Source organism: Megalobrama amblycephala, linkage group LG9 (genome assembly GCF_018812025.1).
Source record: "Megalobrama amblycephala isolate DHTTF-2021 linkage group LG9, ASM1881202v1, whole genome shotgun sequence".
NCBI classification, from domain to species: Eukaryota; Metazoa; Chordata; class Actinopteri; order Cypriniformes; family Xenocyprididae; genus Megalobrama; species Megalobrama amblycephala.
Window position 1 is genome coordinate 16,730,907 of NC_063052.1, and position 18,007 is coordinate 16,748,913.

Genomic DNA, 18,007 nt, shown 5'->3' on the forward strand with positions numbered 1-18,007 from the left:
TCATACATCGCGTCAATGGATTACTCATTGGGCGCAAGTCGACTTGCGCAGTATGCGTGGCAGTTATTTGAATTTATAAAGTTTTAAATATTTTCTTACAAAAACACATCCCTTCGCTTCAAAAGATCTTTATTAACCCTCTGTAGCCATATGGATTACTTTGCCCACACACGTTCGGTGAAAGTGAGCTGCATTACACGCGGGACTGAAATGGTGGCTAACAAAGACATCTCTAGCGTTAATTTTGATCACGGCTTATCTTGAAAAACGAAGACAATTTGACGTTTGTCGTAAAAGTCACACTGCAGGACTGTGTGCCAAATCTTCTGACGCTGCCAGAATTTCGTCGGAGGTAAAATTTGATCGCAACAGTCATTAATCGGCTGTCGGTGTACATGTCAAACTAGTGATCAAAGACTACAGATTTTAGCCTAGGATTATAGGAATCTTTTAGGATTCTCAAAATTTGTCTCAGATGACCAAATCGTGGCCAAAATCGAACAGTGTGCGCCCGGCTTAAGGATATGTTTAAATATATCACCGATTGTGTTTGCCTGAAAGAAGATAGTCATATACACCTAGGATCGCTTGAGGGTGAGTAAATCATGGGATAATTTTTGGGTGAACTACCCCTTTAAATACCCAGATGAGTGTCAAAATACAGCATTGCTTTTGACAATGGTTATTATCGGAGAATAACTGACTTCCGAATATTGTGATGAAAAGAAGTGTGTTGACTGTTGAACTGTAACACTACCTTGTCCAGAGCCTCCCGATCAGCCAAGTCTTGAACCGCTAGCAGCTTAATGCTGGAGAAAGGGAGAGAAAAACAAGGCATGTGAGACTTATATATATACCCACTAGTGGTACATAAATCATAATACCCACTAGTACATAAAAATAATTGGATATTTAATCAACCAAATTAACAATAAATTCAAGGTGTGGTGCATACCATACAAACAGATCAATAACACATTCCCTGTTGTCTTCAACTGCATCATTTAAATAAGCTTGCCAGCACTTTTACCTCTTGCTGTGTGGCAGATCCCTTCAACATAAATTACATATCTTGCAAACATAATAACAAACTCAAGGTGATGACAGTGGAAAAAAAAGCTCTGGAAGCAGTGTTGATGATGAGCTGTTTGTTTTCAAAAGTAATTCTCCTGGTTATTGCTCAAACAATATAATACAGCAAAAAGCAGATGGTTCTGTGACTATATTCCAGTAATAATTACTCAAACTCAAACACTCAAGCAGAAATGTCAAAGCTGTGCGAAGTTAATTGGAAGTTAAGAAGGCATAATAGACTGTCAAATGACACAAAAAAATGAAGACATATTGGTGGGACCTAATGTAATATTGTGCGAATGCCACACAGAATGACCACTAATCTCAATATGATCTTAATGTCTATGGCGATTACATCCCTCAGAAGTGTTATTGTACACATAGCAATGCTAACACAAAACATTCAGGAAGGTCAGCTCTATTACCGGACACACCTTTGACATAGTCAAGAACTCCCTGTCCCCTGAACCCAACTGTCTCTGTCCAGACACATTTTTTTTGTTTCATGCCATATGGATTACAGAGCACTTTCCACAACACACTGGTGCACAACATAAGCAGTTTTCCCATCATTTTGAGACACACTTCATAGAAGTCATTAGAAAGACCTGCCATACCATCTTTCCCACTCCAGTATTTACTTTAACTGCTTTGCATACCACTCATGAATTTTCATGAGCAGATGGCATGACTGACTGGAATTCGGCTCATGGTGGAAATACCCAGGATTCGGGCACGCACGCACGATTCAGGTCCATTGACACGCAACTCACAACATGAATGACATGCTGGTCAAATGTATAAGACATACACATTCATTGTCTACTTAAAACATAAATACATTGTATATTCCAATGGGTACTACTGAAGTGTATGACTTCATTTTGACCTCTTCTGAGGTCCCTGTCTCTACAGGGATGTTCATCTACACTGGAGCTATTTAGAACTTCAAATTGGAGCCACAATGTTGACGTGAACTAGAAGAGCTCAGAGACCAACTATAAACACAGATCAATTATACTGTACTGTCAGGAGGCACAGAACACTCCTGCAGGCTTCCCCAGAGTTCACTGCATTCACTGCACTTCATTATAGTAAAATACCATCCTAAAGCTGAAGTGTTTCATTTTTTCAATGTTAAATACTGTTCCAGTCGCAACTTATGCAGTCAGCATAAGACATATTTCTATATTAGCATATAGACAATTTTTTAGGCCAAAACCCTAACACAATTTTTTTTTTTTTTTTTTTAAATGGGCTTTAGGTTAAAAGCCTAAAAACGACTGTGGTTAACAAGTTTAAAATATTTTCACATTTTATTCTATGGCATAAAATACATCAGTCATACTACCTTGTGATTTTTGCTTGTCTTTAAAAAGGCAGTAGCTAACAGGTGTCTAAACGGGAATACAGAGGTTGTCAGGGACATTAAACGTCATCACACCAAACAAACAGATAAACTCATCTACTCATTAGCCCGCCGTTTATAATTGCATGCTTGCAAACTATTTAAAATGTTTTTTTTTGTTTTTTTTTTTATAAAAAATAAAGACCAAAAGAGTTGTTGGAAGTTTATTGATGGTGATGTTAAAGTCATCCAACTGCGGTGTAGTTTGCATTAAGTTGTGTTCACAAAACGTGTAAGAATCAAACTTTTGCTGGTAAAATGTTTTATTTTATAACCAAAACTTGTCATACATTGATAACAACTACTGTTAATTACTGATAATCCAATCTAGTGAAATAGACATGGCCATTCATTTTTGTTATTCTAATGTTATGTTTAGGTTTTACCTAAAATCATGTTCAGACGGTGATACACAAATGTGCATATTTAAGCATTTCATACAGTGGGCTTAACCACCTCGCTCTTGCAGCAGATTTAGTTCACAAACAACTGACAGTTGTGACCTAAATATGAATTTCATTTACAAATAAATTCTAAAATTCAGCATTAGTTACTTACTTTTCACGCCATCAGTAGCGCACACTCAAGCTAGGAGGATCTCCTGTTCTTGGCTCAGTTTGAGTCAGACTTGGGAATTCAGTGAATTGTTAACTGAAGACTCGCTCTGAACGGATCATTGAATCAGTGAGTTGTTGAATCGAGAACAGATGCAATCGGATCAATGCAATTCACGAACGACTCATTCAGTGCGATTTGTGAACCGATCTAACAGGTTGATTGAAAAGAATCAGCTCGTTCACTATGCGGACATCACTATCAGGTCACTCAACGGGTGATTATTTCATCAGTTCAAAATAACAAAAATGTATAGTTGAGTAAAAAGTACAATATTATTGCTCTGGAATATAGTGAAATAAAGTTTTCCAAAATAAAAATACTTTGATAAAGTACAGATACTTGAAAAATGTACTACAGTAACAAAGACAAAAAAAACTTCTTTACTGTCCACCACTGTAAATTACACACTTCACTTTATCTCTGATAATATTCTCCTAAAATTGTCCTGGTCTTGGGTCGTAAGTACAGTTGCAGTGACTAGTATTCAAAAAAGAGAAACATAGAAAAAACAGATAATCCATCTTTATTTTCCGGCCAATGCTAGAGCCGATTACACAGATCCTGTTTTGAGAACAAACAGTTAGACAACACCCTGTTCCCTCACAGGTGAGCACATGGGGTGTGTGTGTGTGTGTTTATTTGATTATTTGGTATGTGTGTTATAAAAACTCTATGATCTTTTCAAACCTTGACCAGTTATCAAAACTCAATAAACTTTAACACTGAAAACCAAACAGCTGCTCACTCATAAAATAATAATAATAAAAAAAATCTCATAAACATTAATGGACATTAAACAATAAAATGATTATACAACCAACCTTGACAACATTTTCAAAGATCATGAACCATCATGTGTACAGGCATAAACAGCTTCAACGTTTTTTTTTTTGCTGTCTATACAACTCTGATTGAGGAGCGAATGAATGCCAACAGTATGCATTCAATTATTTTCTAATTTTATTTTTGATTTAGTAAAATTACTTAATTTTATACAACTTGAAATGTTAAAAATGTATTATCATATGTATAAATGCGCATTAACCAAAATTAATTAGTATTGTAAAGGTATTGTTTATTGTTAGTTGATGTTAGCTATTGCATTAAAGGATTAGTTCACTTTTAAATGAAAATGACCCCAAGATTTACTCACCCTTAAACCATCTAAGGTGTATATGACTTTCTTCTTTCTGATGAACACAATCAGAGGAAAAAAATATCCATATTTAACAAGTTATGAAGTAAAATATCTAACTTCCGCCAGACCACCTTCCATATTCTACTTATGAAGAAGGTGTAAAACTCTAGCAGTTCAAAAAGCTTACAAGTTTTCAACTTTTTTTTTTTTTTTTTTTTCATAATTTGAATACGGAAGGCGGTCTGGCAGAAGCTAGATATTTTACTTCATAACTTGTTAAATATGGATTTTTTTTTTTTTTTTTACACAAACGCATTGCTTTGCTTCAGAAGGACTTTATTAACCCTACGGAGCCTTGTGGAATATGTTTATGATGGATAGATGTGGATGGAAACACTTTCTTCAGCTCATACTCGTTTGTAGGGCTGAACAATGATTAATCGCGATTTGCAAAATAAAAGTCTGCGTTTATGTAATATGTGTTTGTTCTGTGTATAATAATTATGTATATATAAATACACACACATACATGTATATATTTAAGAAAAATTTTATATTTACATATAAAATATTTATATTTAAATATAATAATATAATATAATATAATATAATATATATATATATATATATATATATATATTTATTTATTTATTTATACATGCATATGTTTCTTAAATGTATACGTGTATGTGTGTATTTATATATACATAATTATTATACACAGAACAAAAACATATATTACATAAACACAGACTTTTATTTTGCAAACGATTAATCACGATTAATCATTGTGCAGCCCTACTCGTTTGGTAACGCTTACTACCATTATAAATGCATCAGGATAGTTATTATTATAACTCTGATTGTGTTCATCAGAAAGAAGAAAATCATACACCTAGGATGGCTTGAGGGTGAGTAAAGCTTGTGAACTAATTCTTTAACTAAAGATAATGTATAGAACATCATTACAAAATTTTTACATGGCAATGTTCCTTTCACCTAAAACAGTCATAATTTAGTTTTACATGACCATGTGCCACCCGCTCACTGACCTTTTGAGTTAAATTAAATGTGTTTTGCTTCTGTGCCTTCTATGTAAACACCTTCTTTGCATGTGAATTTGTGAAAAGAGGAACAATGCTTATCGAGCTTCCAATTTCCTCCTTATTACTTCACTTTGATTGAATGGGCCAAGTCTCTGGCCAGCAAACAGGTATTGTCAGAAATCCAATAACTTTTGAAACAAGATATTCCGAAGAATATTTAAGAAAAATAAAGGTAACACTTTACAATAAGGTTCATTAGTTAAACATTAGTTAATGTATTAACTAACATGAAGTAACCATGAGCAATACATTTGTTACTGTATTTACTAATCTTCGTTAACATTAGTTAATGAAAATATGGTTGTTCATTGTTTGTTCATGTTAGTTCACAGTGCATTAACTAATGTTAACAAGATTTTAATAATGTATTAGTAAATATTGAGATTAACATTAACAAAGATTAATAAATGCTGTAGAAGTGCAGTTCATTATTAGTTCATGGTAACTAATGAACCTTATTGTAAAGTGTTACAAAAATAAATATATGCAACTCAAATGATTGTGGATTCTTCTGTTTTATAGGTAACCAATTATATCAACAGAGAACATTTACAATGTTTTACACAGATCTATCTCTGCAAATGTTTGTTAAACAGCTTTTATTATCATAAGAACTGCGACTCATTGATACATTTTATTTGCTTAAGAGGGATAGTTTACCATTAACTGTATAACTTGCTTTTTGTGCCACTGTGCATCCGCATGATGTCATAAACGTTCAAATCGGAGCTATGGATTTCCACACAAGTTTTCCAAGTGGTGCTCAATTGCACTTTTCCAAGTAGGAAACTGGAAATTCTGACTCTCCTTGTTGAATAGGAAAAGTATTTTATGTCAAAATATGCAACAAGACCACAAACAAGATGAAGAATTATGCGAGTCCATTACAGGTAGGGCTGGGCGATATATCGCATGCGATTGTCACGCGCATTTCGTCAGTAAAGCCAGTTCCCTGATTACCGCTAAATCGCCATCACCTGCTTTCAATAATGAACGCGATATTGCGTAGCTTGTCAGTGAACTACGGTTCTGTCTATTAAATGCCGCTCCATTTGAAAGCAGGTGATGGCGATTTAGCGGTAATCAGGGAACCGGCTTTACTGACGAAATGCGCGTGACAATCACATGCGATATATCGCCCAGCCCTAATTACAGGCAAGTCATTTCACCCGGCGGCCATTTTGAAACGTCTCTCTGGCAGCTATTTCAGTCATGTGAGTATAGCTCCTATCTCTTTGAATAGGGTGACATCAAATTCTCCAAAAATGTTCACTAACCTCACTAATATTTGAAATCAGCAATGAAATCTGAAAACAACTGTTTCATAAATTTATCTTCTAAACACCTTAAATCATGACCAAAAAAAAGCATTTTTCAGGCTAGACCAGCCAATGCGCATGTGCAGTTATAAACGTTTGTCTCAGAACACTGACTGTTTCTAAGCAAACCGGAGCTTATAAGAGCAGCTGCAGTGACGCAATGACTTAACCAATCAGCGATTGGCACTTTTATTTAGAAGGCGGGACTGCCATTGCATGCTTCACTTTTGCCCTTTCATAGTAATATGAGTGCACCGTCTTTGTATATCTAAAGTCTTTGATATGACTCAACAGGCATAGAAAGACAATATACTGTAAATTATCATACAGTAATAGAGCCCAAATTAACCAGAGGAGTAATCACTGGTCTTTGACCTCTGCAGTGAAACACACTATAGGTCATCCACCAATCAACACCACAATGTTCTCCATTATCTGGCTAAAATCTCCTGAAACTGTTTGACATCATGATGTGATTGTGATTACATCCAACGAGAGGTTTGGCGGCATAATTTCATCAAACTCAATTGTCTTTGCAGAATAAAACACTGTTCTTCAATTTAGCTGATGTGTGTGTTTTTGTTTGTTTGTTTTTTTTAATAAAATTACTTAGATTCTTATTTAAATAAAAATTAAAAGAAGTTTCTATTGTAGATGCAGTCACAGTTCTGAACGGTGCCATTATTGCTAAATGAAACTAAAAATCATTTTCGTTAATTGAAATAAAATATAAATACACTGTGTTTCAAATTATTATGCAAGCAACATATCTGTAGGATTTTAGTACAATAAACATTCAGATTTTAGTTTTTCAAAAACTTTTTTCTCTCTCTCATATCTTTAGAAAACTGGTATCTATGGAAGCTTGTTTCCGCCACTAAATAAAAAATAAAAAAAGATAATTGCGACTTTTTATCTCACAATTCTGACTTTATAACACGCAATTTTGACTTTATTGCTCGCAATTGTGACTTTATAGCTCGCAACTGTGACTTTATATCACGCAATTGTGACTTTATAGCTCGCAATTGTGATTTTATAGCTCGCAGTTGTGACTTTATATCACGCAATTGTGACTTTAGCTCGCAATTTTGACTTTACATCACGCAATTGTGACTTTATAGCTCGCAATTGTGACTTTATATCACGCAATTGTGACTTTATAGCTCGCAATTGTGACTTTATAGCTCGCAATTGTGACTTTATATCACGCAATTGTGACTTTATATCACGCAATTGTGACTTTATGGCTCGCAATTGTGACTTTATAGTTCGCAATTGTGACTTTATAGCTCGCAATTGTGACTTTATAGCTCGCAATTGTGACTTTAAATCACGCAATTGTGACTTTATAGTTCGCAATTGTGACTTTATAGCTAGCAATTGTGACTTTATAGTTCGCAATTGTGACTTTATAGCTAGCAATTGTGACTTTATAGCTCGCAATTGTGACTTTATAGCTCGCAATAGCTTGTTTATATAACGCAATTCAGAGAAAAAAGTCAGAATTGCGAGATAAAAAGTCGCAATTATACATTTTATACAATTGTGACTTTATATCACGCAATTATGACTTTATAGCTCGCAATTGTGACTTTATAGCTTGCAATTGTGACTTTAGCTCGCAATTGTGACTTTATAGCTCGCAATTGTGACTTTATAGCTCGCAATTGTGACTTTATAGCTCGCAATTGTGACTTTATAGCTCGCAATTGTGACTTTATATCACGCAATTGTGACTTTATGGCTCGCAATTGTGACTTTATGGCTCGCAATTGTGACATTATAGTTCGCAATTGTGACTTTAAATCACGCAATTGTGACTTTATATCACGCAATTGTGACTTTATGGCTCGCAATTGTGACTTTATAGTTTGCAATTGTGACTTTATAGTTTGCAATTGTGACTTTATAGCTCGCAATTGTGACTTTATAGCTCGCAATTGTGACTTTAGCTCGCAATTTTGACTTTATAGCTCGCAATAGCTTGTTTATATAACGCAATTCAGAGAAAAAAGTCAGAATTGCGAGATAAAAAGTCGCAATTATACATTTTATACAATTGTGACTTTATAGCTCGCAATTGTGACTTTACAGCTCGCAATTGTGACTTTATATCACGCAATTGTGACTTTATATCACGCAATTGTGACTTTATAGCTCGCAATTTTGACTTTATAGCTCGCAATAGCTTGTTTATATAACGCAATTCAGAGAAAAAAGTCAGAATTGCGAGATAAAAAGTCGCAATTATACATTTTATACAATTGTGACTTTATAGCTCGCAATTGTGACTTTACAGCTCGCAATTGTGACTTTATATCACGCAATTGTGACTTTATATCACGCAATTGTGACTTTATAGCTCGCAATTTTGACTTTATAGCTCGCAATAGCTTGTTTATATAACGCAATTCAGAGAAAAAAGTCAGAATTGCGAGATAAAAAGTCGCAATTATACATTTTATACAATTGTGACTTTATAGCTCGCAATTGTGACTTTACAGCTCGCAATTGTGACTTTATATCACGCAATTGTGACTTTATATCACGCAATTGTGACTTTATAGCTCGCAATTTTGACTTTATAGCTCGCAATAGCTTGTTTATATAACGCAATTCAGAGAAAAAAGTCAGAATTGCGAGATAAAAAGTCGCAATTATACATTTTATACAATTGTGACTTTATAGCTCGCAATTGTGACTTTACAGCTCGCAATTGTGACTTTATATCACGCAATTGTGACTTTATATCACGCAATTGTGACTTTATAGCTCGCAATTGTGACTTTATAGCTCGCAATTGTGACTTTATAGCTCGCAATTGTGACTTTATAGCTCGCAATTGTGACTTTATAGCTCGCAATTGTGACTTTATAGTTCGCAATTGTGACTTTAAATCACGCAATTGTGACTTTATAGCTCGCAATTGTGACTTTAAATCACGCAATTGTGACTTTATAGCTCGCAATTGTGACTTTATATCACGCAATTGTGACTTTATAGCTCGCAATTGTGACTTTATATCACGCAATTGTGACTTTATGGCTCGCAATTGTGACTTTATAGTTCGCAATTGTGACTTTATAGCTCGCAATTGTGACTTTATAGCTCGCAATTGTGACTTTATATCACGCAATTGTGACTTTATAGCTCGCAATTGTGACTTTATAGCTTGCAATTGTGACTTTATAGCTCGCAATTGTGACTTTATAGCTCGCAATTGTGACTTTATAGCTCGCAATTGTGACTTTATAGTTCGCAATTGTGACTTTAAATCACGCAATTGTGACTTTATAGCTCGCAATTGTGACTTTATATCACGCAATTGTGACTTTATAGCTCGCAATTGTGACTTTATATCACGCAATTGTGACTTTATGGCTCGCAATTGTGACTTTATAGTTCGCAATTGTGACTTTATAGCTCGCAATTGTGACTTTATAGCTCGCAATTGTGACTTTATATCACGCAATTGTGACTTTATAGTTCGCAATTGTGACTTTATAGCTAGCAATTGTGACTTTATAGTTCGCAATTGTGACTTTATAGCTAGCAATTGTGACTTTATAGCTCGCAATTGTGACTTTATAGCTCGCAATAGCTTGTTTATATAACGCAATTCAGAGAAAAAAGTCAGAATTGCGAGATAAAAAGTCGCAATTATACATTTTATACAATTGTGACTTTATAGCTCGCAATTGTGACTTTACAGCTCGCAATTGTGACTTTATATCACGCAATTGTGACTTTATATCACGCAATTGTGACTTTATAGCTAGCAATTGTGACTTTATAGCTTGCAATTGTGACTTTAGCTCGCAATTGTGACTTTATAGCTCGCAATTGTGACTTTATAGCTCGCAATTGTGACTTTATATCACGCAATTGTGACTTTATATCACGCAATTGTGACTTTATGGCTCGCAATTGTGACTTTATAGTTTGCAATTGTGACTTTATAGTTTGCAATTGTGACTTTATAGCTCGCAATTGTGACTTTATAGCTCGCAATTGTGACTTTAGCTCGCAATTTTTACTTTATAGCTCGCAATAGCTTGTTTATATAACGCAATTCAGAGAAAAAAGTCAGAATTGCGAGATAAAAAGTCGCAATTATACATTTTATACAATTGTGACTTTATAGCTCGCAATTGTGACTTTATATCACTCAATTGTGACTTTATAGCTCGCAATTGTGACTTTATAGCTCGCAATAGCTTGTTTATATAACGCAATTCAGAGAAAAAAGTCAGAATTGCGAGATAAAAAGTCGCAATTATACATTTTATACAATTGTGACTTTATAGCTCGCAATTGTGACTTTACAGCTCGCAATTGTGACTTTATATCACGCAATTGTGACTTTATATCACGCAATTGTGACTTTATAGCTCGCAATTGTGACTTTATAGCTTGCAATTGTGACTTTAGCTCGCAATTGTGACTTTATAGCTCGCAATTGTGACTTTATAGCTCGCAATTGTGACTTTATAGCTCGCAATTGTGACTTTATATCACGCAATTGTGACTTTATATCACGCAATTGTGACTTTATATCACGCAATTGTGACTTTATGGCTCGCAATTGTGACTTTATAGTTTGCAATTGTGACTTTATAGTTTGCAATTGTGACTTTATAGCTCGCAATTGTGACTTTAGCTCGCAATTTTGACTTTATAGCTCGCAATAGCTTGTATATATAACGCAATTCAGAGAAAAAAGTCAGAATTGCGAGATAAAAAGTCGCAATTATACATTTTATACAATTGTGACTTTATAGCTCGCAATTGTGACTTTATAGCTCGCAATAGCTTGTTTATATAACGCAATTCAGAGAAAAAAGTCAGAATTGCGAGATAAAAAGTTGCAATTATAAATTTTTATTCAGTGGCGAAAACAAGCTTCCATAGATATCAATCTCAGACAGGTTAGTTAAGTAGTTTGTCAGGGCTTAGGTTAAGTAGTTTGTCAGGTCTTACAGAGAAACCTACTTAAAGAGGTTGTTCCACATTATTAAGCAAGTCACAGTTCTCATGCAATATGGGGAGGAAGAAAGATCTTTCTGAAGATGAAAAGCATGAAATGGTGCAATTTCTTGCAAAAGGCATAAAACAACTAATATTTTGCAAAAACTGAATAGAGATTGTCAAAAGGTTTGTGAGTGATTTAGAGCACAGAAGAAAATGGTCAGATAAAGGATTATTAAGGGAAGTTTCTGTCTAACAAATGAATTGTATTAAAAGGGTCACTGTTGAGCAGCAAACAGATATTTGAAGCTGCTGTTGTCTCTGGAGTCTCAAGAAACTCTTCATGCAGGCTGGCAGTTGTGTGTAAAGTTGCATTTCAGCCACCCCTAACCAAAATGTACAAAGACCGTTTAAATACAAAATGACAAACGCATATAACATGACTTTTTCCTGCAGCTCTAAAGTGATTAGTCACATGGTATTTATGCATCAGTTGATTGAAAAACAGTATGGGAAAGACAGCATTTTCCAGGGGTTCGTCCACGAGTCAAGTAACTAAAAAATGGCAATGCTAATGGATAGCTTTCAGTTTCTCCAAGTATTCAAGACTACAAGTATTACAGAAACTGCAAATAAACTGCTCAGCGCTAATACAAGAGTAGTGACAGTTCAATCAATAAGAGCATGACTCTGACAAGGTTCAACTCTGTCAAAATTTAACTGGTGAGTCTGCAGTTTCTAACGTGTTTGGCAGTTCATTACAGCACTAAAGGAAAAGGATGGAAAAAATGTCCTATAGACACACACACACACACACACACTCCAACAAATAGGTCTACACATCCTGTCACATTGTGCCACTTCCAGTACTTGTTTATAACGCTGCAATGCCGTTTCATGTCAGCAGAAATGGAAAGGTTTCCAGAGAATTGAAAATGATGACTTTGATCCAACCGCGCATGTGACCCTGAGGTCAGTCTTGGGAATAAATCAACAGCAACTGCTTCTTTCACACAGCCTCTCACTCTCGTCAAACTCTCCGCAACCCACACATGTCAACACCTTGTTTTTGTTGCAAGGAAACCTTTCAAAATCCAATTTATTTTGCAATAAAAATGAAAGCTCTTGCAAAAATGACTGACAATCAACATCCTATGTAGGGCAGGACTTGAATTTTGGGTTGGATTGTGGGTATTGTGCAGAATTTTACTAATTCCCGCAGGTTCCGCGCTTGTAATTCTTGCAAATATTTATTCACTATAGGATGTAGGTTGAATGAGAGCATTAAACAACATAGATTGTTAGATCAAATCAGTAATTTGAAAACTTTATGCAAACTTTATGTCTTAAGTGAACGTCAAAGGTCATTTACAGCATGTTTTCAAAAGCACTTCTTTACTACGCTTGTAAAAGATGCTTGTAACATGGTAAAATAGCAGCAACTACAGAATAATATCAGAAGGAAAGGGAAAGAGAATTATTAGTTAAATGAGGAGCTTTTGCACAGGCAAGCACCAAGCACTCCAAATAATGAAAAAATATAGTTTCAGTCTCATATTTATGGCAAACCAAAATTATACATTCAGGACATGAGATTAGAGATCTGAAACTGTCATTTTTGTAGATGGGTCATCATAATGTAGTACAGCACCATGGAGACTAAACACATGACGTGTGCCACACTCACAAAGTGAGCTGACAGATTAGTCAGATTGTTTGGCTTGCTGTGTGTACTGTGAGGTTACTACAGGACGTCTCTGCGTACACTTCTTTTCTCCAGGGTGAACTACAGTAACCTCTGATCAAGAAGTCTGATGGCTTCCTCCACCCTTGTGTGTTTATGAGACTAGATTAGTTTCAGCATTTTACCCAAACATTTCAAGCACTGTGGGTTTTAATGTGTCCTTTTACCCTGATAACAGATCAGACGTCTACTAGATAGTGTTTAACTTACAAAAAAAAACAACCCAAAACAGACACCAGATCAGTAGCTAAAGAGTCTGTTGTGTTACACAGCAATGGTGAGCATGTTGGCGGCTGACTCAGTTGTAATGACAGGAGACGGCTGGCTTTGGTTGACCTACAGTGACTCCTAGATAGAGATGTTTGTCTGAGATGTTTACCCATAACTTAAAGTATTTTGGTGTATGCCATTTGGCTATGGATAAGAATGATATTGCAAATCATGCAGCTTGGTGAAGAGAGTTAGGCTATTACTTTAATGCGATGTGACAAAATGAACGAAAAAATCTAATTTAAAGTAAATGTTTTCTATTTTAATATACTTTAAATGTAATTTATTCCTGTTATGGCAAAGCTAAATTTTCATCAGCCATTATGTCAGTCTTCAGTGCAACATGATACTTCAGAATTCATTTTAATACTCCGATTGCTAGGGAAAAGAAAAAAAAAAAAATCTTCTTTTTAATGTTTTTGTAGAAACCGTGGCATGTTTTTCAGGATTTTTTAATAAAAAAAAAAGTTCAGAGGAACAGCTTTAATTGAAATTGTTTGTGACATTATTAGGGGTGCCCCTAGTTAGTCGATGAGAAGAGGCGAATTAGTCGGTTAGTCACAGAAAAAATATTCCTCAGAAAGTGGCGAAGTCTCACAGTCTGTGACGGACAGATAGTAAATGCTGATTCATGTGGTTCTATGCCAGAAAATACCCAATGTAATACCAAATTTAGCATTTTTTGTTAACCTTTAACAATATTTGAAATGGATTTGATATCATCTGGAAGCTGAATAAATAAGCTTTCCATTGATGTATGGTTTGTTAAGACAGGACAATGTTTGGCCGAGATACAACTATTTAAAAATCTGGAATCTGAGGGTGCAAAAAAAAATCAAAATATTGAGAAAATATTGAGAAAATCCACTCACAAAAATACATTTTTGATATATTTATGGTAGGAAATTTACAAAATATCTTCATGGAACAAGATCTTTACTTAATATCCTTATGATTTTTGGCATAAAAGAAAAATGTATCATTTTGACCCATACAATGTATTGTTGGCTATTGCTACAAATATACCCGTGTGACTTGTATGGTTTTGTGGTCCAGGGTCACATATGTCTTGGAGTATCGCAATAATATTGTATCGTGAGTTCAGTATCGTAATATGTACACCCCTATAAGATACTCATTTTTGGTCATAAAGATAAGATAACATTTGAAACTGTAAAGGGTCTTCTTTTATTTGTGTGCAATAACAACAAGACTTTGTGCTTTTGAAAATAAATAAAACATTTATTTTATATATATATATATATATATATATATATATATATATACATACACTCATCTGTTCAAAACTCCTTCCCAAATCCAATCAGACAGTAAAGTGAGTTTTCATGGTTATCTAGTCAAAAGGACAAAGCATCAGAGAGGTTGTATAGATTCTAAAATTTTCCCAAGGGTTATCATACATAAGACCGTATTCATCAACAGATAATGGCACTTTTGCAGTAAATCATTACTATTTGTATCAATATTTACTTCCAATTCATGTTAAACCTCACATGTTCTATCACTAGAGACCTGGATTTGTCACAGACAGCAGAAGAATGGCTGATCTCAGGGTTAACCAGAGTCATGCGTGCAGTGGAGAGAGCGACTGTAGTTCCTGCAGAAGTAAACATCTGATAGGACGTTTGATTTAAGTAGTCATTTACAATTCAAGGTCTGTTTTGATCCAACTGAATTTATGATAGTGTTATTGACATTATAACCCTTGCGATTTCTCAAAAGATGGAGTTTGTACGTTTGTAAAGTTGTTCCACCAACACTTGAGTCAATCGACAGTGATAAACCAAACTTGTTGCTGTTTTGCAAGCTGACTTGAGTTTTTAAATGCAGCAATATGCTTGCGAGTCAAAAAGAATATTTCTAGCTCAGCAATATTAAAGTATCTGCATATGACCTTGTGTGGTAGAATTAGGTTTCTATATAGCAGTGTTTCCCAACCTTTTTTCTTACAGGCCTATGTGTAAGGCTCAAGTACCCCTCCATCACATTGACATTTCAGTATTTTTTAACTATAGTAGGTGTTATTAATAGTTTGAATGAGATTTTATGTTAATTTGTTGTTTTATCGTTATATACTTTTATTGTATATTTAGCTTTAATTGATGTTACTTTATTTTATTTTAATTGCTTTATTACTAATTTTCATTTAAGTTTTTACTTTAGTTTTTCATATAATATTTGTATTTTATTTCAGCTTTATTTCACTTACTGAAAACACTTTAAAGGGGTTATGACATGAGAAATCAAATCCTTGATCAAAAACTTGATCTTTTGAAATAAAAGACATCTATGTAACATTAAAACATCCTGGATATTTTGTGACATCACATGGGCAAATACATTTGCATATGTCTACCTCCAGAGCGAGACAATAGTTTTACATCATCGCACCATAAGCCCCGCCCACTGGCGTTTAGTCGCTTAACGGTTGACATTTGCCTACACAGGATGCGAGCATTGCGTCACGTCAAAAGCAAATAGAATTTGCAAATAGCATTTTAGGGATGCACCGAAATTTCGTCCGAAAATTACATTTCCGTTTTTTGGCCGGAAAAACATTATGGACAATGGATAATGTTTGGCCGGAAAAACATCTTAAGATCTTAAAGCTGCAGTCGGCGATTTTTCTTCTTTGTCGCCATCTCTGTTTGAAACCTGCAATTGCAGTCATATGCGGAATAGTTATCTGTATGTGCGTTGTGCCTCGGCACAGCTCGTCAGCGTGGATGAATCTAATGCTTGCTGTCAATCACCGCACCGGTGTGGATACTGTACTTCAGAATCACAGATTCTACATCTTGAAAGTATGACCAATAAAATAATTTTCACTGGAAAATATCATCTGAACAAGTAAGTAACATGTCTGCCACTTTTGTTCTGTCCAACTGAGGAAAAAAGCATTAGGCCTACAATAAATTGCACTTCCAATGATGATTAAATCTAACGATCGCTTAGCTCAGATCATGCCAAACCGTGCAAATTATTATTACTGTTATACTTTGTTCTCAAACTGTTAATGTTAAAAACATCAGCATTACGTGACTATGTGTATTTAGTGTATATTAGCGTTACCTGTAGATTTCAATTTGTGTAGCCACTCCACAGTCCAAAGTCTTTTGATTTTTGACTACAGGTGAATCTCCAGTTGTCACTGACGATTGTCATTTGGACCTTTCTCGATTACAATCCGTCATCAAAATGAGAAGTTTAATTATTTCAGCTGCTGTGAGAAAAGGCTAAAAATGATCCGCTACAAGCAGCATCCTCACATGATAAAACCAACTAGCCTGGACGGGACACCTTCCTTTCTGTTTACAGACGTGACGTAATGACGCAATGACGAATGGCTGCATGCTCAAATTTCCCGCGGAAATCCACCATGTCGCTCTTATTATAAAACATTATTACAAGCTTACCATGTGAATCGAGCTAAGATAATGAGATAGTTTTGAACACTGGCTGGTTATGTACTTGCTCAAAAATTGATTTTGGATCATTTTTAACCAAAAAAAGTTACAGACTGCAGCTTTAAATAAGCAAAAAAATAACTGATCTGAAATAATAAATAAATACAAAGTTCTGTCATGAAACTCTAGATGGCGCAGGCTAATAGGTCCTTTAACTGAACCTGCTTGTAATCACTTTGTTATCTATAGGGCACAGCTGACTGGCTACTGATACAGCAGGAACCAATGAGCTTGCGTGCTAAACCCTCCACCTTCCCCAGCTCCACCTGCATAGATCTGCTATGGGTAATTCATGTACGCTATATTGTACAGCAGCAGCATGTCTTACTTGCTCACAGCAGCGTGTCGTGTATGTATTGGCAGTACAAGTCCCAGTACAGTACTTGCTCTGCAGCAACAGCAACTAGATAAAAAAGTTTGTCGAGACAAACTTTAAGTTGGCTTGAAAAAGCCGGTCCAGAAAGTTTGAAGTAGTTTTAAAAGTTTTCAGATTGAAAGTTTAAGTTTAATAGATAGATAGATAGATAGATAGATAGATAGATAGATAGATAGATAGATAGATAGATAGATAGATAGATAGATAGATAGATAGATAGTATGGAGTTTTTATAGAGTTATTAACATGTTCTTAGCCCACTTTAGCACTTAGCTAATCACTATTAGCATGTAGCTATTCACTGCTAGCATGTTGGAAGTCCAGATTGCTAGCATGAGTCAAAAGAGCCAACCGCCATGTCTCTACGATGTTCTGATGCAGAGATATAGATTTTGCAAACGGTTGCTAGGGTACTCTGTTTGGTTGCTAGGGAGTGTCTTGGCAGCTACCAGTGATGATACTCCAATGGCTGCTTGACAATATAAACCAACCCCC

General features: G+C 35.1%; 1 protein-coding gene across 2 annotated transcripts in view; it reads right to left on the reverse strand.

Moving 5' to 3' along the window:
* Positions 1-18,007, reverse strand: part of eepd1 (endonuclease/exonuclease/phosphatase family domain containing 1) — a 42,517-nt gene that overhangs the window by 20,592 nt on the left and 3,918 nt on the right. For both annotated transcript variants that reach the window (XM_048201875.1, XM_048201874.1), the window contains exon 2: positions 758-809. In XM_048201875.1, coding sequence (XP_048057832.1) covers positions 758-809 — 52 coding nt within the window. The remainder of the gene's footprint in view (positions 1-757; positions 810-18,007) is intronic.